The sequence below is a fragment of the Pogona vitticeps genome, chromosome 1 (assembly GCF_051106095.1).
Source record: "Pogona vitticeps strain Pit_001003342236 chromosome 1, PviZW2.1, whole genome shotgun sequence".
In the NCBI taxonomy this organism is placed as follows: Eukaryota; Metazoa; Chordata; class Lepidosauria; order Squamata; family Agamidae; genus Pogona; species Pogona vitticeps.
In genome coordinates this window covers 320,770,511-320,797,184 of record NC_135783.1, presented here as the reverse complement: position 1 = coordinate 320,797,184, position 26,674 = coordinate 320,770,511, and the positions used below count along the sequence as shown (strand labels likewise).

At 44.3% G+C, this 26,674-nt stretch overlaps 1 protein-coding gene across 3 annotated transcripts in view; it reads right to left on the bottom strand.

Annotated features, from left to right (window-relative positions):
* Positions 1–204: 204 nt before the first annotated feature.
* The window catches only part of ESRRB (estrogen related receptor beta), a 147,621-nt gene continuing 121,151 nt past the window's right edge, over positions 205–26,674 (bottom strand). For all 3 annotated transcript variants that reach the window (XM_072986462.2, XM_072986460.2, XM_078392995.1), the window contains 3 exons: positions 25,356–25,517; positions 6,284–6,553; positions 205–4,040 (listed from right to left, as the gene is read on the bottom strand). In XM_072986462.2, the coding sequence (XP_072842563.1) occupies positions 3,796–4,040; positions 6,284–6,553; positions 25,356–25,517 (677 nt within the window). In that variant the 3' untranslated portion in view covers positions 205–3,795. The remainder of the gene's footprint in view (positions 4,041–6,283; positions 6,554–25,355; positions 25,518–26,674) is intronic.

Here is a 26,674-nt window from a genome sequence, read left to right as displayed (position 1 = left end):
ATGGGCAGTACTTTTTTAATGGTTCTGCAGATTCTTCACATTTTAATTTCAAAGTAATGCCCATGTTTTCAGAGATAAAAGTGGAGTGGGTATATCTCACCATTGATCTGAATTGATTCCCATCAAACTGAGGTGGAGGTGAACAGAATTCTGTTCCCAGAGAGGAATGTAATTATATGAGCAGCAGTAGTTGCCTCCGAGGCTCATGAGAAAGGTTGCGTTTCTAAGTGGAAGACATTTACGTGTGCATGTCTATGCCAAGCTTTTGGAGGGAAAGGGTATGGTGCAGGTTACAGGAGGTAGGCGCTGAAGAGGGATGATACGACTCCCTTGACAGGGCTGGGTTCGCTAGCTTTTAAGTTTTGCTTCTAACAAAGGCACTTACCTGCGTGCCTTATCCTAAACTAATCCTGGGGTTGGCACTTAGGGAGTTGCCTTCGATATTGCCTACATCATGGAAGCAATACTTGTACAAGGATTTGCAGTTGTCAAAACCATTATTAGCCATTCACTGCCCACAAGGCTTTTGGCCTTCATAAATCCAAGATTGTGTCAATGGCTATAATGACAAAAACATGTTCTTGCACATGCACACCAATACCCTTTCAAGTTCTGCTACAATCAGTCACTGGTCTGTGACATCCTCTCATCCTATAAGAACTGAAATGTATTGCCAACTTACTGCTGTGTCTTATTATTATAGCCCCCCTTTGGTGCATATCCTATAGGTTATGTTAGACTGCTTGGCTGTAGCTCCAAACGCTAAGGAATTCTACAGCTTACATTAAAAAAAGAGACCATAATGCATTTGTCACATGATGTTCATTGAAGGTAGGCTGTCTATAGATATTTGTTTACTTTGGAGCAATGCAGCTGTAGGATTCAGTCATTTGAAAGGACTCTGAATCATGGAGAAGCAAGCACTTCAGAAAGCATCAGTACCTGTACTAGGGACCAAAAATCTAAGGTCTAAGTAGAAGGGGCACCTCACCTCCCCATCATAAGACTGGGCATCTCCCCCTTGGACCATGCTCTTCCAAGTGGTACTAAGTATGGGTAGCTATTTTGTCCAGTTGGTAGAGAGGTTGATAAAAACTTGGCAAAATTCTAGTTCTTAAAAAAAAAAAAAAAAACCCAAGCTGTATGGAAAGAACTTGATATTAAGAAAGCCTTAAAGTGAAGGAAAGCAAAACTAACAGATTCACCCATCCAAGCAGAGATTTTGGAGTGCTTAGCACTGAAAAGACTGAAGTTCAGCCCCTTTGTATACAAACACATCTGTAATGCTCAACTAGAGTTGCCATCTCTGCTAGCTGAAGAATACTGGGAGTTGTTCTCAAAAATATATTTTCCAAGGTCCTATCTGCCACTAAGCTTTGGTCACTCCCTTCCTCTATGTGTGATTGCCGTCTTCGAGAACAATGAGGATCACCATTGGATCACCATTGGTAGAATTAAGGGCAGAGGTCTTATAAGTCAGCTATTTTGGAAACAATCAGAATAATGGGGAAGGACACCCATTCTTATCCTCTGCGCGGAATTGCAATGCGAGAGCCGAAAACTTTGAGCAGCCCCGCTCTCACCACTCTGCCGCAGGCACAGAACAAGTTAAGCAGCCTTGATCAACTGCTTGTCACTGAAAAACAAAACCGCCATTAACTGTTTTGTATATTTGTTTTGTACACAATTTGGCCTCCTAAATAGAAACCAACAGTGCAAATTGCTAAATCCAGAGGTGGCTACACAGAACTATAGAGCATTCTTCATCCCTCTTTCAAAACCATAGAGAACCACTGTAGATTTTTGGATGATTCTGCCTTTTCTCTTTCCTCTTCATGAAGAAAAGAGTCCATTGGCCACCATGTGGACAAAACTGTCTAAGAGCACACAGGACAAGTCTCCTGTTCTAATTGCCCCGGGAAGGAGATGGAAAGAGTATGTACAGCACCCACTTTGGAACTGCATTTTTACCACCCATGCTTTCAATTCTTGTTTAAGCTGATTCTCCTTTAACATGTTGTTTGATTATTCCTCTTCTATGTAAAATTCACTGGTTTGGTTATTGGGGCATAATGCTGCCTCTGCCAGGGGCATCACACCGTAACATAAGGGGAGGGGGGTCTTGCCCCAGTCTTGTGCTGTCTCTGCTTCAATGGATTTAACTCGTTGCTGAAATCCAGGAGAACCACAAAAACACACATAAGCTTACAGACACACCCACACTTCATAGGTTTTCAGTTCAGACCTCTGGCATAAGTCATTTGTTCCTGCTCTGGCATTTCCTGGATGGGAAGGAGGACACAGGGAAAAAGCAGGGGTCAGAAAGAAAGAGAACCACAGCATCCCACTGCTGCTGGCTTTGATCCCATGGCAGGACTAGCAAGCAGGCCCAGCCGGTGACCTCTGAGAGAATGGGCCCTCAGCAGAAAGAAGATTCTTTACCGCACCTTACACAATTGGCATGGGATGGATTCAAGCAAATGGCCTAAAACAGAGATGGGAATAAAACAGGAGGTATTACGAAAGCAAGGATTAAATATCTTCCTCAAAGGATTTTGGTTTATTTCTCCTAATATGGCACAAGCCCAAAAGCCTTCTGAGGTTTCTTTCCCCCCTCTATCCCTCAAGGAACACAACCAATTATTAGCACGCAAAGACCAACAGCCACGTGATGAAAGACACAGGTGGGAAATACCCTATTTTGGGAATATTATTCACGTTGGCCTGCTCTATTTGGATGGATTCCTGTAGCCCTGAAGTGGGAGAGAAAGTAAGGAGGTAGAGGGGTTTTAAATAGCACCACACAAAAGAGGAGGAAGGGATGATTGAGTCAACACAACGGCCTTTCCCCAATCTGGTGCCTACAAGATGTGTTGAAACATAGCTCCCATAACTTCCAGTTAGTATGGCTGGCTGGCAGATTATGGGAATTGTCGTTCAACACTCTGAAGAGCACCAGATTGAGAAAGCATTAAAACAGAGCCTTGAGACAAAAAAAGTGCTAGACAGCTTCTCTCTACATGAGATTTTCCTCATGTCTTCAGTTTCTTCCATGTCTCCTGCTTCTATAGCAACCGCTATTGGGAATGTTATGATTGCACATGAATGGGGAAAGGACACAACTTTAGGGTCACAAAATATCTTACATAGTTAGGCCTTTCTTTCCCCAAAAGAAATAGTAGGGTTGGTATGTACATATTTTACGAGGAGTTTGAACCTAGGAGATTTTTTTTTAGACTTATGAGGTTCCTGTGATGTTTCTCTCCAAACAAACAACTTGGACCTGGTGCTTGGAAACAAAGCAAATAATAATTATAATTTTTTCCCCTCATCTCCTTTCACACCACCACATTATGAATCTTATCCACTCTTGTTGTTCACCCTTCTCTGCTTCAAGTCCCCACATTTCTTCTCTGGAAGGTAAAGAGAGAGAGAGAGAGGAATGAGCTGCCCCGGGTCGTTCAGAGAGCTGCTTGAGGGATAAGTGGGGGCTCCAAAATCTCCCTTAGTTCCCTTGGCAAGTGCAAGAGCTTGTTCTATGATTTCCCGCAAAGAAAGAAAAAAAAGAAGAAGAAGAGTGATGTTGATTTAAAAGAGTTTTCCTCTCTGTACACAATAATCTTCAGAGGGAGGTACAGGCTGGCGGGCTGCCAGGTGGACGTTAATAAATAATTCTTCCCCATAATAAATGGTTGGAGATCCAAGCCTGCTGCCACCTTGGTTTTGGTCTGTTCCACAGCCACATCTCCATTTTACAGCATTGCTTCACGAGTGCTGCAGGTGGGGCTGGGCCTGTCAGACTTTGGCCTCCAGCATTTCTAGGAACAGTTTGTGCATGGGGACCTTGCCCTGAAGTTTGATGCTGTAGAAATGCTGCACGGCCTTGGCGGCTGTTTGCCGCAGGAGGGGCAAGGTCAGCAGCAGCTTGCCTGCCCGCCGTGGCTCCTCGTGGCGCTGGCTCAGCTCGTAGTCCTGAAGAGCTTCATGGAGAAGGTCTTGGAGTTTCTGCACTGCCTCCATGTCCTCTATGTGCATGGAATCTGTCAAGTGGAAGCGGGGTGGGGGGGGAGAGATGAGAAGCAGAATTAGGCAAATGGTCAGGGAAAGGCCAAGGCTGTTTTGGCTGGAGAACTAAGAGTCAAATTAAACACTAAGAGGCAAGCATATTGCCTCTGATTAGCCTGATTTCCCTGCGGATAATAGGATTCCCTAAGATGCATGCCTCAGCATAAGACTTCCAAGTTAAGCCTGTGCTTGCTTTCCAGTCAGTAATCACAAAACAGAGCACACTAAATGCAAGATATATTCACAGGCAACATAATTTTTTATGACAAATTGAAGCCTTTCACCACTTGGGGGAGCATCTCTCTAATAAACATAATAAATGTATTGTGACGTTTGACCCTGGCGTTTTCTACAATGTGTTTTTCAGGTGCTTTCTGTTTAAGAACAAAATTGGCACTGTGGCAGGAAAGAATATTTTGTATTATTTTAGCCTCATTATTCATTTTCACATTCAGTGGTTACTTTCCCTGACTAATTTCTATACAATGAAGATATACAGCACACGGTTACAAGAAACAGCACAGACTGAAAGGGACTCCCAGAGACAGCCTCCCATTAATAGTTCTGTCATCAGTGTCCCTGCCTTTTCTCTCTTGCACACAGGATAATGGGATGCTGATAGTAAATTTGGCAGCTGGCTTCTTTCTTTCTTTTTTTAAAGTAAGCTAATGTTGTGGGAATAATTTTCATGCAATCCATTTGTGAACTGTTATCAATAGCATTGATAAACGGTTAATTACAAAATCAATGACTATGTTTTCTTACAGCTGTCACAAGGATCAAGGCGTGGGATCAGAAGGCAGAGACGCTATGAAGCTGAGTCCAGATTGGGTCCCAGAGGCTATATGAGTATAGGGAAGTACGAGAGTTTCCTTCCAAACGAAGGATTGCTTTCTCCACAAAGGCTATGCGTTGGAAGACCAAAGAAGGTTGAACTCAAGAGCACGCGAGTCACACTCTGTCTCAGTAAATATTCCAGACCTTTTACTTTTTGTACAACACATAACAAACTACTCTTTTTCTATTAATCAGGAATCTTAAAAAATGGGGAAAAGCACAAGTGAAATTCATATGTCTAGATCTCTGATGCCTGGGAAGAAGACAGATTCTACAATGGAAAAAGATGTTGGATACGATGGTCTTTGGGTTCTTTCTAATGCCAGGATCCTTTTGCTTTAAACCAGTGTTTCCCTAACCTTTTTTGAGTCACAACCTGCTTTTATAATAGCAAAGTAACCTGTGTTTCCCCTGTCACATTTTAATGGGGTAAAGGAAACACATTAAAATAGTTTTTTTCCAGAAAATAATTCTAACCTAATACATTACTAGCAATGTAATAATACATAGTTCTAGGGGAGTTTAATTTACTTTTTGAGGTGTGGAAACAACCTTTCCCCCCCCAAAAAAAGTCCCTTCAATGAAGATCTTCTCCCACTCAAGCCCAATTACAATACCTCCCCCATGCCCTCCCTGTGGCTTCCCTCCCTGGTTCTCCTCCCTCACCTTCTTGCCCCTCTTGTCTTGCTCCTCCATGACTCAGGCAGGGTCTGGAGGCATTTCCCCACCAAGGTCCCCTCTCCCTTCACTGTGCCACCATTGCTCTGCCCCAAAGAGCAGGAGGATCAGGTGGTGCAAAAGGTGCCACTGCCGTTGCAGCAACAACTTTTCAATCCTGTCATCATCTTGAGCATCAGCGTTTCCAGTATGCACTGTCCTCTTAATTCATTCTGGCCCCTTTAAACTGGGCTAACGCTTGGCTTCTGAGGGCTGACAACAGTCCTCCAAAGGTGGATGTGGAAGAGCAAAGAGAAAACAAGCAAGTGCGGCTCTTTTGGAGGACATTGGAGTGATGCGCATGCATAAAAGGAAAATCCACCCAAAGGAGTACTTAAAGAAGGAGTACAGAAAGAAGCTCACTGAGTACCCAACTATGCCCAGGCATTTCATGCAAAAAAAAAAGAAGTGCAAAGGACACCTTTTTCACCTTAATGAACCTGGTGCCTTATCAAGCTGGACAAAATGGTGCCTTATTGAGCTGAACTAAGAGACTTGTAAATGGAAGTCTCCCTATTTTCAAAACTTGAAGGCCTACAATTTTTTAAGATGGCCCTTAAGTAAAGTTCATCAACCTAATGCTAAGCCCTGTATTCCAACTACTCTCTCATTTATATTACATGATCACCAACCCCACTGTGTCTATTGCAGAATATAACCTTACCTGAATTGGCAAGAGCAAGGGCTTTGAGGGTGACAAACTCTTCTTTCTCCACCTTCAGCTTCTTATACCTGCGTACCAGCTGAAGGATGGCCAGATAGAGCTCCAGTAGCCCCGTCAAGCGAGAGTGTTCCTCATCCATGATGTAATCTTCAGCATAGACCAGTTTATCCTCGTAGGGTAACGAGCGGTACACAATACCCAGGATGAGGATCTCCATCCAGGCGCTCTGCAGGAGGCTCATCTGGTCCCCCAAGGAAAGATTGGAGAAGCCTGGCAGGACAAGATAAGAGCAAGTCCATTTAAATACACAAGCAGAAGCACTTTTGAAGCCTAGAAACTGATCAATCAAATAAATGAATGAATAAATAATAAAATATCCCTCTGTTCGAGGAAAGACCATGTGAAAAGTTATTTGATTAGGGAACCATTTTCAACAAGTCTGGATAATTATAGCCATTTCATCGTACAAAAAAAGAGAGGAAAAAATAAAGAAGCCTGTGATGGAGTACTTGTTGTTACATGCCATCAAGTCACTTCCAACTTATGGCGACCGTATGAATGACTGATCTCCAAAATGTCCTGTTGTCAACAATCCTGCTCAGCTCTTGTAAAATTAAGGCTGTGGGCTTCCTTTACTGAGTCAATCTACAGTGGGGTCTTGACTTGAGAACTTAATCCGTATTGGAAGGCGGTTCTCAAGTCAAAAAGTTCTCAGGTCAAATCTGCATTTCCCATAGGAATGCATTGAAAATCATTTGATCCGTATCTGCTCTTTTCCATCCATAGAAACTAATGGGAAGCTGCTATTCCGCCTTCGACCACTAGAGGGGGATATTTTGTTTCTTTTTTTCTTAGGTCAAGAAAGGTTCAGGGAAGGCAGGAAAAATACAGTCCAGGCAGTACAGTACCAGGCAGTCCGAAGACTTCCAATCCACTCTCTAAACGCTGGGAGGAGTGAGGAAGCAGACAGGCATCCTTTTCACTGGCCAACAGTTAACTGAAAGTTCAAATTTTGCACTTTCCCTGCCTCCCACGTGGGTTTTTTTCAGTTCTTAACTCAAATCTAAGTACTTAAGTCAAGTCAATATTTTCCTATGAGAGCGGTTCTTAAGTCAAAATGTTCTTAACTCAAGCCGTTCTTAAGTCAAGACCCCACTGTATCTCATACTTGTTGTTCCCCCTCCATTGTCATCCTGGTGGCAGCAGCATAGCCTTCCAGGAGCCTGGGTGCTCTCTTCTGCACACACACCAGGGTCCTAACTGATCTCCTTGATCAACCGGGATCTCGGCGCATGCACAGAGATAGCAGGCCTGGCTCATGGGAGCAAGGCTGCTGGTTTCTATGCATGTGCACAACTGCCAGCTGACAGGCGGGCCATGACAGGTGTGACAGCACCCAGGCTCCCAGAAGGGAAGCTGGGCCACAGTCCATGAAGATGGCAATGGCAGAGGAGGAAGAAGAGGAGGAGGCAGCACAAGGCAGGGAGGTGATGGAGCAATGGGAACGGGGCAGGTGACTGGCAGACGAGGTGGGGGGGTTAGTTTCCCCTGCCCCCAAGGTACAAACATTTTTTTTTAAAAAAAATGAACCAGTTTGTGATTCATTTCTTCAAAACATATATGGATCGTGGATTGGCATGAAGCACAAACCACCACAAGCCGCCATTTTTCTGGTTCATGCCCATCTCTAGTCATTTGAAGAGCTGTAACACCCAAATATTTCTGCAAAACGTATTAATACAGACACCACATGGATCAGATAAAGAGAAACAAAGCTAGAGGGAAACCACTTGAGCTAAACTGGTAGGGCCTGATATAAACTGAAGCCTGCATGTAATTTGTTGTTTAGTCGTTAAGTTGTGTCAGACTCTTCGTGATGTCATGGACCAGAGCATGCCAGGCCCTCCTGTCTTCCACTGCCTCCCAGAGTTGGGTCACATTCATGTTGGTAGCTTCAATGACACTGTCCAACCATCTCATCCTCTGTTGTCCCCTTTTCCTCTTGCCTTCACCACTTTCCTAACATCAGGGGCTTTTCCAAGGGAGTCTTCTCTTCTCATGAGATGGTCAAAGTATTGGAGCCTCAGCTTCAAGATCTTGTCATACTCCTTTCCCAATTTTGAACCAATCAGTTGTTCCATATCCAGTTCTAACTGTTGCTTGTTGCTTCCTGTCCAACGTATAGATTTCTCAGGAGATAGATAAGCTGGTCAGGCACTCCCATTTCTTCAAGTTTGCTGTGGTCCACACAGACTATGCTTTTGCGTAGTCAGTGAAGCAGAAGTAGATGTTTTTCTGGAACTCTTTGGCTTTCTCCATAATCCAACACATGTTAGCAATTTGGTCTCTAGTTCCTCTGCCTACTCGAAATCCAGCTTCTACTTCTGGGAGATCTTGGTCCACATACTGCTGAAGCCTACCTTGTAGGATTTTAAGCATAATCTTGCTAGCGTGTGAAATGAGTGAAATCTCATAGTCGTTCTCTTTTCATGCCACCTTCAATGTTTCTCATCAGTATTTCTTTCTCTAGTGAATCTTGTCTTTTCATGATATGACAAAAAGTACAATAATTCCAGTTTAGTCATTTTTTTCTTCTTAGGAGAATTCAGGTTTGATTTGATTACCTAGCACCCACTTACTTGAATTGGTTAAGTACTTAAGATTACCCACATCCATGGCTGACCAGTCACACAGGGATTATATCACACAAACTGTTGTCTGTATTCGCGAAGGCTTTCACGGCCGGGATCTAATGGTTGTTGTGGGTTTTTCGGGCTTCTTGGCCGTGTTCTGAAGGTGGTTCTTCCTAACGTTTCGCCAGTCTCTGTGGCCGGCATCTTCAGAGGACAGCAAACTGTCCTCTGAAGATGCCGGCCACAGAGACTGGCGAAACGTTAGGAAGAACCACCTTCAGAACACGGCCAAGAAGCCCGAAAAACCCACAACAACCAAACTGTTATCTCTTCACCAATTTTTCAGTTTATAGACACCTAGCTGACAGACTGAACAAAATAATAGGGATTCTGCTGTTTAAGTTAAAAGGATTTATCTACAAAATGTAAGTGGGCCAATTACCATGTGCAGTTTTTAATAAATCCTTTTCCGTCGCTGTCAAAAGCCCTCCCTCCCTGTTACTGTAGAACAGCATTATTGATGCCCAGGACACCAATATATTGTGCTGACAGGATTCAGCATTCTGTAAGCCAACTCAAAAATTAGAGATACCCCAAACAAAATTTATAACTATGAAACTGGACTTTAGATCACCACCAAATTTGGCAGAGATTTAGCAAATGGTGTGCTCTTGCTCTATGCCAAATTTGGAGATGTTTGGGCAACATGTTATCAAGTTATGATTTTTAAAAAGCAGCACAGTTTTATCCCCTTGCAAAAGCAAGTGACATTGAGCTACAACTGATTTGAAACAGATCAAATACATTGCATACTTTTAAAAATGGTCAGCCACTTTTTTAAAAATTTGGAAGGAATTCAGCCATTCGTGGCTCTAATACACATATTGAAATTAGTGATCTTAAAGCAAGAAAAACTATGAGTTTCCATGGGCTTTCTCTTATAATTGCAACATTCTAAATGGAATGAACCTTTGCCCCTGCCACTCAGAACCCCATTCAATGATTGTGAAAGAAAATATTTAACTCTTTCCTGGCCAAACATTTAACTCCTTCCTGTGAAAATATCTAAAAAGTTATTTAAAAAAATAAATACTAGTATAGGTTTACTCATTTAAGCTGTGAAATTACTGTGTCTTTGATTTGTGGCTGGGAATAATCCCAAAGCAAATTTTACCAGGTTTACTCGTAGTTGTTGAAGGCATAGCCTTCTATGTCTGATGAAGCTCTTATGTCTGATGAAGTTAGTTTTTAAGGTGCCACCACGTTTTTGTCTTTTTAAAAAAATTATTTCTATTTTGATTTTATCTATAATGGTTTATTCATGAGTAAGGAGGCAGCAGCAACAGCAGTCAAGGACAGCTGCAGAGTGAGAGAAGAACATTGGGGTTAAGGTTAGGGAGACAAAAGGGAGGTAACCACCCCTTTTTGTCGCTCTATATGAGTTACAGACTTCCAAAATACCATTAAGAGCTCTGCTCAGATCCTGCAAACCAACTTATTAGGTCATTTTCTCTTCCTGCTGCTCCCCCCTTCCTAGCAATATTGTCTTTTCCACTAAGTTCGTGCAAACTAACAGCCATTGCTTCCATTATTGAGTTCAACCCATCTCATGTTAGATCTTCCGCTTGGTCTACTGGATACAAATACAAACACCCATGTCTGATTAGAACCAACAGCAAGTTGGATTTTGATGGACCCATCAAAGAACTGTTGTGTTTGCAAATTTGACCCATGCTCTTCAACTGCAAAATCTGAAATACGTGAACAGGAGGGGAAGAATGAATAGTCCATACTGGAAAAATAAAAGCAGTCATGATAGCCAAATTGGGAGCCTACTTCACTTTTGTTCCACTGTGAAGCACAAGAAAGAATTAGAGAAGGCCACATCTCATATTCAAATTTTCTCTCAAATATCATAATGATCCAAGGATTCACAAAAATGCCTACTAATTACAGATATAAGAAAGGTGCCAGGAATAATTTAGCACACAAGTATCTCACAGTCAAACAGGTGTCAATCTTTCTTAACATCCCATTTTACTCAAGAAAGCTTCTTAAAAATCTTTACTTTTGTAATGGACATTTTCCCATTTTCACAATGTTGGCATTTTCTTTGGTATAAACATACCTCACACCAGTGTCCTCAACAACAAGAACTAGAAACAATAGTCCTTGCTGGTGTATATGTGTGTTGGAGGGAAGGGAAAGAGGGCAGAAATACTACCGACAGAAAACCCATGCCCAATATTTCTGGACTAACACATCAGGTATACATGCCAGGGGAATCCGCTCCTGGAGCATTAGACTTTACTTGGCTGACGGTGTGTGTGCTCCTTCTACAGAGGCTGAATCTACTTCATCCCTGGACAGCAATTGGGTATAATGGTTCCCAAGCTTGAAAAAGCTACTTGTAGGGCTACAACTCCCAGTAGCCCCACCTACTGGTCACACTGGTGCTGAGATTCTAGTAGCTGTACACCAAGATGTTAATCAGGTCCAACTTTTCGGCATAAAGATATACTGGACAGAAGGCCTGTGGACGTGTGGATTGAAAGTGGCTTATAGATTTGTGGCCTATGGAACGGACTACTGCCCTGTGGATTGGTCTGCCTATGGAATGGCATCAAGGAAATCCTTGGTTTGTTTCATACACAGCACAACTGACTGTTTCCTGTTGGCAAAAAGGTTAGAGAATTCCTCCCAGCCTGGACTTTTGCATGATGGAATGAGCAAAATACACGATTGCTGGAATAACAAGATAGTAGCTGAGCTGGAAGACAACTGAACGCTATGGGCAGGCTAAAAGTTTAGATACTTTCAGTGACTCCAGGCCCAGAGTGCACCCTGGTAAGATGCTACGGTCACATCATGTGCTGCAGGACAAAAGGCTGATTTTACTTTCTCAAAATAAAGAAAACTGGTTCAATGCACTTTTTCTCCCAACTTGCCATCTACCAACACAGAACTGAATTTTAAGAGTGCAGGTAAGGAAGCTAACCAGACTGCTGGAAAAATTAGGGGCATCAGTGAAGTAAAATGCAAGTAACATCCATGTTCACATGCAGATGCTTTTCAGTTCACTTTTTCTCATGTAATTTTTACTTTTGCAGATTTTGACTGCTCTGGGGCCTTTAGGCCTTACCTTGCCTTGATCTTCATAGAAGCTTCAGTTTTTACAATGAGTTAGACGCTTCAATACCTGCCTTGCGGTGGTCCGGAGGGTGCCAGACCACAGGCAATTGTCCTCCACCGCCCTCTGCCAACATCTGGAGAGGCACTACCCAAGGCTCCTGTCCAGGGAAGGCACTTTATCCACCCCATCTGGGAGAGGGAAAAGAGCAGCTCCAGGGGAGGCAGGAGGAGGTGCCTCCTTTCAAAAGGGCAGCCACAGGGGTTTCTGGAGCTGGGAGCATGAGGCAGACCATGCTCCACGAAGTGGCACCCATTGGGTCCACCATGACTCTAAACTGGCGATCAAAGAGCAAGGCCCAGCAGGCGACCACCTGTCTTGTCACCAAGATGATTGCCCTGCTCGGACTTCCACTGTCCATTGCGGAAGGCTGGTTGCCACATTTTTTTGGCTCCTGGTATGACCTCCCCTCACGGAGAACTCTCAGTTCTAGAGTGCTGCCCTCGCTCTATGACTCTGTGAGGGAGGTGGTCTGTGACCGTTTTTCACAGCTACAGGGACGCAAGGTGCACTTCAGAGTGGAGTTGTGGACCGGAGATGAGCACGGCTACCTCTCACTCACAGCCCACTGGTGGCAGCCAGAGGACTTGAGTAGTGGCAGGGCATTGGCGACAGGGCCGCAGGGAGAGGCCCTTGTCCTGCCTCCAGGCTATAGGTCTGCTCTGCTGCAGGCGCGGCACATGGAAGCTCAGGCAATGGGGAGGAACATCACCGATGATTTCCTGTCCACGCTGCAGGAGTGGGCACTGGAGGGGGAGGCACTCCTGCAGCAATGACGCCATCGGGTGGGCCACTTCTCCCGCAGCCTGAAAGCTGCCCACCAGCTGCATGAGAGGCAGGAGGAGTTGGGTCCTGACAGACCAGCCCACCAGATGGAACTCCACCTACACCATGGTGTCCCACCTGGTGGAGCAGAAGGCAGTTTTGGAGGACATCATGTCCTCCATGCCCATTCTGCCCGGAGGGAAAGACATGGGCATCAGTGCCACAGATTGGCTGGCCCTCTCACAGATGGTGGAGGTGCTCAAGCCCTTCCTGGAAACCACGGATATCTTGTGTGGTTATACGGCAAGCCTGGGGCAGGTCATCCCCCTGATTCATGCCCTCGATCGGTCCCTGGAGACTGCTGTAGCACCAGGATCCTCCCTTCTTCCACGGACCATGGCTTTGGTGAAGAGGTTGTAGGCAGGCATACAGAAGCGACTCCATCCTGTCTACAGCACATCTTCTCCTGAGATGTGCTGTGTGTGACATGTCCTTCTCTATCTCCAGGATCAGTATCCGCTGATTCATTTATTCTGAAACATCTCAGAAATGCATATTTATATGTATTTCATGATTCCAGCCTCCTTGGGCTTCATTCCAATTATTCATGCCTGTTCATTCTAGCCTCCTAGCCTTCTCTACTGTCCCAGAAGGCTGGCAGAAGCAGAGTGAAAAGCAATGAGACATAGCTCACCCCGTCACACGGATTCAAACTGCAGTGTTGATCTTCTGATGGACAAGCCCAGTGGCTCAGCAGTTTAACCCGCAGTGCCACAGTCTATGTTGCTGCTGTGTGCAACCTGTGTTGGTGTCCCCACCACCACCTCACCGGGCATCAATTCCAGCCTCCTTGGGCATGTTGGCCCCAAATCCTGCATCCCTCTCCAGCTGCCTTGGACTTGCCTGCTGCTGATTCTGTGCCAAGAAACAGGCCAAGGGCTTTTCAAAATCTTAACTGCTTGGTTGAGTGAAGTTGGCTCATCGGACCAAGTTCTTTCCTGCCTACCTGCCTGCTTATTCAAAGGGCTACAGTAGTGCTCCAAAGTCCATTCAGGCTTCATTCCTAATTCCTGGCTGTTCATTCCAGCTTCCTTCTGCCTCAGGTAGGCAGAACCTGGAACAAACTATGGGAGGTCAGCTCACCCCGTTGCATGGATTTGATCTTCCACTCAAGAAGCCCAGTGGCCCTGGGGATTAACCACCGTTACAATAGTAGCACCACCCTATTCATCTGTTGTTGCTGTTGTTGTGCAACCTCAGTTGCCTCCTGGGGGCAAACTGAAGTACCTTTGCACTGAATAAGACAAGAGTCTTCTTTCCTTTTGCTTCCTTCCTTTTGCCTCTGCCTCTTCCTTTTCCTCTGCCCCCCAAGCCTGTCCGGGCATCCCCGTGCCAAGAGGACCCGGCTCTGCCCCACCCAATGTGTGTCCGGCCATCCCATGCCAACACGGTGCTCCAAAGCCCACCCGGGCTACTGCCTGAGTAGGTTGGCAGACCTTCCAATCAACAAGCCTAGTGGCCCAGCAGCAGTTTAACTCAGTAGGTAGGCAGAAGCAGGAACAAGGGACAAGAGCTCAGGTCACCCCATTGCATGGCTTCGAACTGCTGATCTTCCACTCGAGAAGCCCAGCGGCCACCCTGAATAACCGCCGTTAGTAGCACCTTGCAGTCGGACTCTATTCTCCTGCTGCTGCTGCTGCTTTGACAACCTCAGTTGCCTCCTGGGGACAAACTTAAGTAACTTTGCAGACAAATGTGATGTTGCAGAAGAAGAACACCAGAGTCTCCTGTGGCTGCCTTTTGCCTCAGTGGCCCGATGGGGCCAAAAAGCCTGCTTTCCAGCTGCAAACGCTCAGTGCCTGATGGGACAAAAAGTCAATGGTGTTGCTGGCCATTTGAACAATTTCCTTATCCTGCAGCTCCTTCCACTTGGGCTACATTCCAAAAGGCCTGTCTGCTCTGCCCCACCCAAAGCCTGTCCAGGCATAGCTCCATCAGCCCATCGCCCGGCTTCAGATGGCAGAGCTCATCTGGTTTTCAACTGGTGCCAAGGGGGCCAGCCTGTCTAAGCCCCCCAAAACCTCCAAGGGCTATCTTTATCTTGGCGGTCTCAGCAGCCAAGTTGCAAGCAATCCCCAGCTTTCTAGTTCTAAACGTGCATCTTTGTCGCCCCATTGCCCAGCTTCATATTGCAGAGCTGATCTGTTTCCGACAGCCCCGCGGCCCCGTGGATTAACCGCTGTTAGTAGCACCAATCCTGTTCATCTGATGGTGCTGTCGGAAGTTGCAAGCAACCTCAGTTACCTCCTGGGGGCAAAAACCTTTCCTTTGCAGGCAAATCTGATGTTGCTGAAGAAGACCAGCATCTGCTTTGCTGCCTGTTGTCTCAGTGCCCCGATGGGGCAAGACATGGTACTTTGCTGCTGCCAACAACCTCAGTGCCCGATGGATCCAAAAGAGCCCGTTTTCCTGCTGCCAACTTCCTCAGTGCCTGAGAGAACCAAAAAGCCTGCTATGCTGCCAAATACCTCCTTGCCTCCAGTCCTCCTGAGGGCAAACTCTACTTTGCTGGCAAATGTAATGTCGTGCTAAGCTGAAGACAAACTCGATGCCTCATGCATGCCTCTGCCAAAGGGACCTCTCATTCTGCTGGGGCTAAATACAGTGGTGCATCGCACAACGAGTGCCTCACACAACGATGAATTCACACAACGATGCCTTTTTCTGTTAAATTTGCTGCCTCACACAGCGATGTTTCCTATGGGGGATTTTCACACAATGATCTCCCTTTTCGCTCCTGTAAAAGTGTCTTACGATGTTTGGACGCTGTTTTAAATGATTGCAATGGTTAGTCCACCTCCTGAAACCTAAGCAAACTGATTTTGGTGTTATTCTGACACTTCGTTAATTTATGATGATTTTTTGTTTTTTCTCCATAGGAAACCATTGGATGGTCTGTCTAATGGTTTCCAATGGAAAAAACAAAAAATCATCATAAATTAACGAAGTGTCAGAACAACACAAAAATCAGTTTGCATAGGTTTCAGGAGGTGGACTAACCATTGCAATCATTTAAAACAGCGTCCAAACATTGTAAGACACTTTTCAGGAGCGAAAAAGGACTTCGCAAAGGCATTGAAATGTATTGAGTCGGCTTCAATACATTCCAATATAGGAAACATTGTTTCACTCAACTATGTTTCCTATGGGGATTTTCACTGAACGGATTAACCGGTTTTCAATGCATTCCTATGTGAAATGGTGTTTCTCAGAACGATGTTTCACACAACGTTGATTTTTTTGGAACCAATTAACATCGTTGTGTGAGGCACCACTGTATAACTCCCTCAATGTCATGGGCTTTTGTGCCATGTGGTAAACTCTCCTGGTGGGGCCCAATATCCAAACCTCACCAAAGTTGGCAGGCATGCTGGGGAAAGACATAGGAAGCTCTGGTGATTCTGGAGCCTCTAAGTACCTGGGGGGAGCTTTCCTGGGGGGTCCTCTTTGTGACTATATAACTCAGTGGTCCATGATCAATGTTTACCAACCTTTCAGGAGCTGTAGAAATGTGTCTGAGGAAGCTTCCCTACAAATATGGTGTCTCTAGATCATCGGGGGGGGGGCAGTGTTATAGCCACTTAATTTGCAGATGAATCGACAGATCGATTCACTGAAGAGTATTCTTATAGTTGTATTCATTGATTTGTTAACTTTGACAAATAACGGATCAAAACGAATCTCCATTTTTTGGATTTGTCCCCATCTCTAGTAGCTATATATCTTTCTTTCTCAATTTTTAGGCCAAGCAGCTGGAACACAGTGAGCTTCAACTAGAAGGCTGGTGGAAGTGTGGGGCAAATGCAGTGTTTTATAAAAAGGGCTAACTGTGGCTAATTTTGCATAATTGTAATTTCATCTGATACTCAAATACATGTTGTTCTGCTCTGCACATTTCATTTTCACCACTGTATTATACTGCATTAGAAATTCACTGACTTTTCTTTGATTTCTTTTATAGTGTGTCTTCATTTCATGACTCTTATTCCCACCCACCCCCACTTTTTGGCTGTGATTTAAATAAATATTCAAATTAATTGCACCTATGAATAGTCTCAGATCATCTGTGGTTACACCTTTTGCCACTAGAGGGGGAAAAAAGGACCTCATGTTCACAAGAAAGGAACTTTCTCAAGTTCTGTCTGGTATATACAGTCTCTCTGGCAGAGAAACCTGAAAAAAACACTTGTCATGTATGAGACTCCTCCTCCTCCTCCTCTTCTTCTTCCTCCTCCTGGTGCAAGTGCATCACTGCTGCCCCACCATTCTCTCTAAACTGACTAGCTCTGACTCCCAGGTGCTCCAGACCAACTAGCAGTGATTTATGCTCAGCAAGATGCCTTTATTCCCAGGAACTTCCACTCGGGCAGTTGTGTGCCTGCATCTGGACCAAGGAAGCCAGTGACTGTGAGGATCATTTGATTTCTCTTGTTATCAGCCCGGCAATTAACAAAAGAGCTGGTGATTGCTGTATTGACTAGTTGGGGGAGTTCTATTTTTCTATCGCAGCTATCTCAGCCCAAGGAAGTGAGGGCAAAGGGATGGGTTAGTGGTATTTATTTATCACTACACCATGTTTTGTGTTTGTGTTGCCAGAGGACGGAAGAGGTGATAATGGCATGGCAGTCCTTGGACATCCAATTTCCCTTATCAGGCCACTGAATAGAAAAAGAGGCCGCAGGCCACATTAATTAACAGATACCAATCAGCCGTCACGTGTTATGTGTGCGTGCGTGAGGTCTGATGGGTAAGAGGGAAGGATCGATAAAGCACTAGGGAGAAGTGCCAGAAGAAAGAAGAGGACAGCTGAAGAGGAGTCTGGGACACCCGGGAGATCAACAACACACCCAACACTTTCCTGGCAAGTCTGCAGATGGAAGAGAGCTAGACTAAATATAATGAGGCTAGAGGATGCTTCTCTTGGCAACCCATGCTTTGGCCGGCATGTCTTCAAACAGCCACCTCCTGCCCCAGTATCAAGACAATTGTTCTCTTCTACTGCTACTTCACTCCTATCTCATGACAAATTTGTACAAACAATGTTTTGATTCTCTGGGAATCTCTCACTGTGTATGACAGCTTGGCAAAGTCTCTTGCTGGTATCCTATTTTCAAGACTCCCTACCCACCATGACCATGGACCATGCCAGTTTTGGGGGGAAGTTTTACATGATAGTTCCAAAAGGCAATTGTTGTAAGCAAACCTGTGCACCATTTTGGTGTCTTGGGGCCAGTTTGTACTTGATTCTCCCTTAGCAAAGGCAAGCATTTTCATTGGATCACAGTGATCCAATCACTGACCCAACCACAGTGATCAAGCTACAGAAACAGTCCAGTGAGTGTAGTTTATACAGAAAGGATATGATCCATTCTGAGTCAGACTAAACCTCACAATTTAGAGCAGCAATTCCAGTTTGCGAAATGACATCCAATATTCAAACCATTCAGAAAGCCCCCTAATCAGTACTTATTTATTCATTTAGGTCTTCTTCAAATGTTTCAAGTGTGCACCCAACTGTTTAAAACAATGATCCATTGGAAAATTATTTGGGCTCATATTTATTTTTAGTTTTTACCCAGTTTTCCCCTCCTGGACTTTAATGCATCCATGAACTACTGTCAGAAATCCTAGTATTTCTGACTATGATGTCTTTTTTCAAAACAAAACAAAATGTACTTGAAAGGTGCATACTTGAAAGATGGGATTTTCTGCTTCATGTGCTAAAATTATTTGCTTTGGCTTTGGGCTTTGGGCAACAGGGGTAAGTGGGTCCATTGCCTCAGGTGGCAAAATACCTTGAGGCATCCTTGCCCCGGGATGTCATGCTCTCCTACTGCAGTAGCTTCCAGAATTTAAGAGAGAGGGATAGGGAGAGAAGGAAAACACATAATTTGTGGCAAGTGGAGTACATAATCTGTTAATTTATTATCATTTCTGTCATCCTGGAGGGCCATTAGCAGCTGTAATAAAGAGAGATGTAATTATAGGATCCGAGGCCACTCTAGACACAGCTGCTGTCACTCCAGTAGCCATATTTCACCCTGTCCAACTGAAGCTTTAGTCTTCCCAGCAGGAAGAGCAGCAAAACAGCCATCCTGGGAGAGCCCCTCTCACTACCCCTCAACAGAAGTCTCTTCTTCCATCACAGAGATGGGCTATGAAGGTGGAGGCAATACACAAGTGATTAATGCAGGGGGGTGGATGCAAAGCAGGAAGGAATGGGAGTCCTATGTAGCCGGGAAGGACTACAAGCTTGCCAGGGAGGATACTGGATAATAATATTTGCTGAACACTATGAAAACATATTTGCCTCTGCCGAATTACAGGAGAGTGACTTTAAGCTTAATGGATCTCATTTGCTGAAACAGCTGAGAGGGAATCTGAGGCAGAAGAAAGAACGTGCAAAGACTTGCCTAGGGCAGATCTGAGACTCAAACCTGCAAATTGTGGTTTTTATAGGTATACACCTACATATATGCATGGTATAAACACACATACACATGCACACACAAACACATACAATACTTTCAATATCTCAGGTACATTTTTGTGACCAGAATTACTCTCTGGGCAAACAAATCTGGCGATTTCATGGTATCTAATCATCGAATCCCCATTAAATTTATTCTGTCGAGAGTAGGCAAAGTGTTAACGCTCCATCCATGGAGCTCTTGTATGATCTCTAGCTTGTCACAATGCAAGTGGAGAACATCCCATTCTAAGCATCAAGGGCAATCACAAACACCTCTGTGCACAAGCTCCAGAAGAGTCCAGCTGCTCATGCAATTACATGTTTTGCATGCGGAAGGAAGACAATTCTGCCCATTGCTTCTTCAGGATATAAATGTATTTCTGTGTATAAATCTTTCCTTTCTATTATGATATCAACACATTCTCATTGTTTGCTTTATATGGCTAAAGCAGCACCACAAGCTGAAAGGGCATTTGATCTCATTCTGGGATATACAAGGAGACTCGTAGTGCAGTGGTTAAACTAGACTACTGCAGTGAGGACTCTGCTCATGACCTGAGTTTGATCCTGGTCTTAAGTAAGTGGCTTGAGGTTGACTCAGCCTTTCATCCTTCCAAGGCCAGTAAATTGAGTACCCAGCTCACCAAGGTGCAGGGATGGGTGGTGGAAATGTGTAGCCTGCACCATTGACTTGTAAACTGTCCAGAGAGGGGGCCGTCTATAAGGAGCACACTTTTTATACTGTTGATCTAAATTTCTGTACTGAAAGAACCAAGTCAGTGTCCAGATGGGTAGCTTTTACAGTCAACCCTCGACTTACGAATGGCCCTAGTTACAAACATTTCGACTTACAGATCGCTCTGACTGAAAAATATTGACTCGACTTGCAAACTTAGATTCGAGTTACGAACTGAAAAAACTGCGCGGGAGGCGGGGAAAGCGCGAAATTTGAACTTTCAGTTAACCGTTGGCCAGTGAAGAGGGTGCCTGTCTGCTTTCTCGCTCTTCCCAGCGTTTTGAGAGTGGATTTGGGGACAGTCTTCAGACTGCCTGGTATTGCCTGGTACAGTGCTGTATGGACTGCATTTTTATTTTCTGGCTTTTTAAAAAAAATTGATTTTTGGATTTTTAAAAGGTGTTCCCTCCCTCCTTTGCTGCCCCCCTTTCCCCAAAAGGTGCTTGTCTTGGCTTGTCTTGGCTGAAAAGGTGCTTTTCAAGGTGTTCTGTTGAAAAGGTGTCTGTTCCCTCCCTCCCTCTTTTCTTTCCTCTTTTTTTAACCTAAGTCATCTTAGGTTAAAAGGAAAAAAAGGAAAAATTCTGCCCCTAGTGGTAGGAACGGATTAACCGGCTTTGCATTAGTTCCTATGGAAACTACAGTAAGGATTTGAGTTACAAACCACCCCTCGACCTAAGAACCAAAAACAGCTGGAGCGGATTAATTGGTTTTCAATGCATTCCTATGGGAAATGCTGATTCGACTTACTGTATGAACTTTTTGACTTACAAACTTCCTTCCGGAATGGATTAAGTTTGTAAGTCGAGGGTTGACTGTATTATGAGAATGATTGGTACTTATTTGGGCAACCCTGATATATTTATTTTTCTGATTTAATCCTACAAAAAGCAATGGCAGAAAGTGATGGAAAGGAAAGAGTTTACAGTGACGCTATAGTTGACAATGACAACAGAGGTGTGTATCAAGGGATGAGGACAGAATCTGCTGCTCATGTCCCTAGTTCCCAGCAATGTCCATTAGTGGGGCATAGCAAGCACAGGCATGACAGATGGGAACATGCAAGATGGCTTTCTCTGTGGAAACTCCCAGGTTATGGAATGCTTTCAACAGAATGAAATTTAATGGGGATAAATACAAAGTACTGTACCTAGGAAACAGAAACCAAACACATAGTTACAAGATGGGGGATACCTGGCTCAGCAATACTACAAGCAAAAAAAGAGGGGGCTGGAAACCAAGCCTTATGAGGAAAGACTAAAAGAATTGGGCATGTTTAGCCTTGAGTAAAGAAGGCTGAAGGGAGATAGAATAGCACTTTTCAAATACTTGAAAGGCTGTTATACAGAGAAGGGGCAAGATCTGTTCTCAATAACCCCAGAGTGCAGGACATGCAAGAATGGGCTCAAGTTACAGGAAGCCAGATTTTGGTTGAATATCAGGAAAAACTTCCTAACTGCTAGAGCAGCACAGCAATTACCTCGAGAGGTGGTGAATGCCTCCAGCATTGGAGGCATTCAAGAGAAATTTAGACAACCACCTGATATCCTTTGATTTGTATTCCTGTACTGAGCAGGAGGTTGGACTCAATGGCCTTATAGGCCCCTTCCAACTTCATGGTTCTATAATTCAAATGATGACAAAAGGACCCCAGTTAGGTGTCCCCAGTTACTCAAGGACCTGTTTACCAAACATTTCTGAACACTGGTAAATATTTCACAAAATGTTATTATTTCTTTTTTAACATCTAACAGGACAAAATGTAGTCAAATGCTCTCTTGTCAAAATGCAACCACAGAATTCACATCACAACCACAAATGCAATGAATATACCATCTAGGAAATGCTTTATAGCTCCCTAGAGAGTCAAATGCCACAAATGGTCAGAGCTGCTTGGAAAATGTGATCTCTCTCTCTCTCTCTCTCTCTCTCTACCTGTCCAAAGAAGTTTGGGTTGTGTTCTGCACATGAGAAACAAATGCATGTGGGCCATGTCAATTTTCAGGCAGAAAAGACCTCATCTGTTTGAAGACAGCAGCCCAAGCATTCATAAAGCCCTTGCCTGCTGTAGCTTGTTATTATCCTCCCTGTTAATTCTCTTCCAGGGTTGGGGTCAGGGGAGCAATCCAGACTGAGTTCCCTTAATCAGAAGCCTAACACTCTTTTGTGCTGAATCAGGATCTGGCAGATTGCGCAGCTCGGGAGTGGGGTAATCCCCCATGCGACCGGCCGCCTTCCTGAAGGGCACCATCAGGATTAAGATTTGTTGAGATGCAGTATCCAGGGGGTGACCTCCTTCCCTGTGTACCTCTCTTTTTCAGTTTTACAGGTCTATACTAAAGCTACCACTTAATCGCAGCCATCTAAGGATACATTAATTTACACAAATAAATCAATAACTGCATTGGAATTCTGATTGAATGTAAGGAGTTGTTGTAAACTAGCAGGAGTCCTCTTGTAACCTCTGCTTTCTGTCAAACACAGGCTCTCCTTGAGGCTTCTCTGTACATTGAAAAGAGCAGCATAATGCAACTGACACAAATATACACGTATAAATATGGTACAGGAGAGAGAGGGCAGAGCCTAGAAATGTTACTTTCTGTACTACAATGGCCAGAATCCCCCAGGCAGCATCCCAGAAAACACTATTCAGAAAGAAAGGTCTCTCACCTCTGAGAGAAAGGAATACAAAACAGAGAATGATGGCACCTTCAAAACTTGCTAGTCTTCAAAGTCCCACAAGACTGTATTTTGAAGGCTTTCACGGCCGGGATCCGATGGTTGTTGTGGGTTTTTTGGGCTGTCTGGCCGTGTTCTTGAGGTTTTTCTTCCTAACGTTCCGCCAGTCTCTGTGGCCGGCATCTTCAGAGGACAGGAGTCAGAACCAGAGCACAGAGTTCTGACCCCTGTCCTTGAAGATGCCTGCCACAGAGACTGGCAAAACGTTAGGAAGAAAAACCTCAAGACCATGGCCAGGCAGCCAGAAAAACCTACAAGAACCATCCCACAAGACTCTTTACTGTTTTTTCTGCTATACAACTAAATTGGTTACCACACTTCAGTAATCAGTAAGAAAGTAAATATACAATGTCCACTTGTTTCCTGATCTTTTTTTAGTTTTGGTCACGTATGGGAGGAGAATTCACATACTTTGCTGTGGTCCCCCCACTGCACAGATTCCTCACAGGCTGCTGACTGGACTGTAAGGTAGCTCCTTACTAGGGGTACACAAACGTTCCTCAGCCCACTCTGTACCTTAATAAAGAGCCTATAGATCAGAGCTGCCTCATGTTATACCCTTTGGAAGACACTTTCACCAGCTCTGATCCTGGGTCTGTGACATTATCTGTGTGTTTCCAGATTTCTGTGTTTTAAAAAAAAATCTCACAAAGTTGGGGGGGGGGAGACACAAATAGTTATGACGGGGGGGGGGATACACAGTACTCTAATTGTAGGAACTGCCAACTCAAAGCCCACATAACCACATAACACAATTACAGAGACACTGAAGCACATTTGGTTAATAATATTTCACTAAAATTTAGCAAACTAATGTCACTGAGAGGTCACTGAGAGGATAAGAATAGGAAGAGAAAACACATCAAAACCTGTCTAAACAGTGACGGACATGTTTCTCTTTGCCTTACAGCTCCAGAAAATGGCTGGTCCAGTGGCTACGAGAAAGACCTCCATCTCAGCCCTCCCTAGCACCTCAGGACTTGGAGTGTGCAGGGAAAATCTTGGGCTTCAACTGTCGGTTGCCTTCTCCTGCAGCACCTGCCAGCAGCTCAGTCTACTGCACTGCTTTCAATTTCACCTTTCGATTTCAGTTCATATCACTTTGTGTACCTTGGCTCAACCATCTCTGACACCCTCTCCCAAGCTGGATAAACGCATTGGCAAAACAGGTACCATGTTCTCTAGAACACAAAGAGAGTATGGCTTAATAAGAAGCTGACGGCATATACTAAGATCCAGGTCTATAAAGCCTGTGTCCTGAGTACCCTCATGTACCACAGTGAGTCCTGGACCCTTTCTGCATGGCAGGAGAGGAAGCTGAACACATTCCATATGCATTGCCTCCGACACATTTTTGGTACCACCTGGCTGGACAAAGTTCCAAATAGAGTAGTCCTAGAACGAGCTGGGATTTTTAGCATGCATACATTACTGAAACAGCGACGTCTATGTTGGCTCCGGCATGTCATGAGAATGGCTGATGGTCGGATTAGTGCAGGGAAAGCACCCTAGAGGGAACCACAGCTGCGATACAAGGATATCTGCAAGCGGGATTTGAAGGCCTTAGGAATGGACCTCAACAGATGGGAAACCTTGACATCTGAGCATTCAGCCTGGAGGCAGGCAGTGCATCGTGGCCTGTCCCATTTTGAAGAGACACTTGTCCAGCAGGCCGAAGTGAATAGGCAGTCCCAAAACCAGCAAAAGCAGGGAGATGGACAGGGGACAGATTGTATTTGTCTTCAGTGTGGAAGGGATTGTCACTCTCAAATTGGCCTTCTCAGCTGCACTAGATGCTGTTCCAAGTCCTCCATACAGAGCACGTTACCATAGTCTCTCGAGACTGAAGGATGCCTAATCTTTTTGACCCTACAAATATTGAATGGAATATGAAGGATTACTTGTGGTGTTGCTCTACTCCCAGGCTGAACAACAGCTCCTTACTCCATGCCATGGTGAGGCATTCTTTACTTCCTTTTAGATTATTTAAACTGAGTATTTGTGTGATTATGGAGTGAATACACTTCTAAATGAATACACTCCAGAATCAAACAAATACTCTTCATTTTGCCCCAGTTTAAATAATCTAAAAGGAAGAAAAGAATGCCTTACCATGGCATGGAAGACTACAATGCGGTGACTTATGTACTGTATCTGATTAGTCTGCTCTCTGGATGCTGTGTCAGATGCCCTGCACACCCTTCTTACATTTCTTTGACCTTAAACCAGACCTGCACTGGGCAGCCCATCCAAGAGCCAATGCTTTCCAGTAGAAGTGTTTTACCCTGAGAGCAATTCAGAGGACTATCCTCTGGCCAGGGTACACAGTGACCAAATAGGACCAAGATCTCCACTGCATGTTTATTCCATCTGCAAAATGAGAAGGGGTGAATTGATGGAATCTGAGATTTTGAATGGGATATGAGTATCTGTTACTTAACCAGCTTTTCCCATCCAGCCTCGCAGACCCCTCTTCTTACCTGGGATGTGCTTTGCCCAGCCAATGATCACCACCAGCTCTCTGTCTGCCAAGTCACAGAGTGTGGTCAGTGCTTTGATGTCACTCTCTGGCATTGTAGGGTCTGGCATAGCATAAATCTTCTCTGGCTCAGCCACCAGCAAGTGCGAGACTATCTTTGTCACTGAAAATTCCAAAATAGAAATTAGTGCATATTTGCAATGCACTTAATGCATGATCATCACAATCATTTAAGGACACTTGAAATATCAGTTTTAAATAACAGTTGGGCTAATTTTATTCATCTATTTGTTTGGAAATCCCAGGAACACTGAATGCAGCCTTACAACCAACAAAAACTGTTTGTTCATCTAACTCAGGATTGTTTACTCTGTTGGCAGCAGTCCAGAAACATCTTTTCTATAATGCCTGATCCTTTTTAAATTCAGACACCTGGGATTGGACCCACAACCTTTTGCATGCTAAGCATGTTCTCTACTATGCTGAGCTATGATCCTTTCCTGATCCTATCAGAGATATTTACATGTGTTAATTACTCAGGTACTTAGATATCTTATGCAAAGATAGGTGTCCTATCTGAAAATTCTGCATATTGCAACTGACAATTATTCTAACACATATTTGGGCTAATTAATATTGATAAAAAGCTTACATCGGGATATTTTTCTAGATAAAATAAATGGGGATTCTCATGGCATAGCGGGGTGGGCGTGGGCAGAGAATAAATGGCCAGCATCCATGAGGTCATGCAAATGAATCATGATTAATACTTCATTTCTGCTTCAAAGATTTTACCAGCTGTTTTGTTTGAGATACTATAATGGCAAGTAGCTCTCAATACATTCGATCTCACTAGGATACTCAGGCAGTGGTGTAACAGAACCATGGCTTGTAGGGTCAACACCCTGTCGCTTTCTAAATAGTAAGGACTATGATGGCAACTGCCACTGCCCCCTACCCCACCCTGATGCTTCCCTGTTCCCTTTAAACTTAGCTGAAATCCTCAAAATAGCTGATAAGGAAATTTATTATCCTAGGAATAATATATTATTGCAAGCTCCCCCTATCGAAGTGCAAAGTTTATTAGGGTGGCATGGTTTTGAATGGGCAGTTCAGAACCATTGTCTTTGCAAAAGACCTGCTTACCATTTGTTGATATGTGCAGCTCCAACTCCCTGCAGTTCTGTACTATCGATATTCTTTATGAGGAGATAGCTTAGATGCCTGCACTTCCACATTTACCACTACACCACTGTGCACGTTGTGGTGGTGTGGAGCACAACCTACCCTGACCCTTCTCTGTTCATTCAGCTATCACTG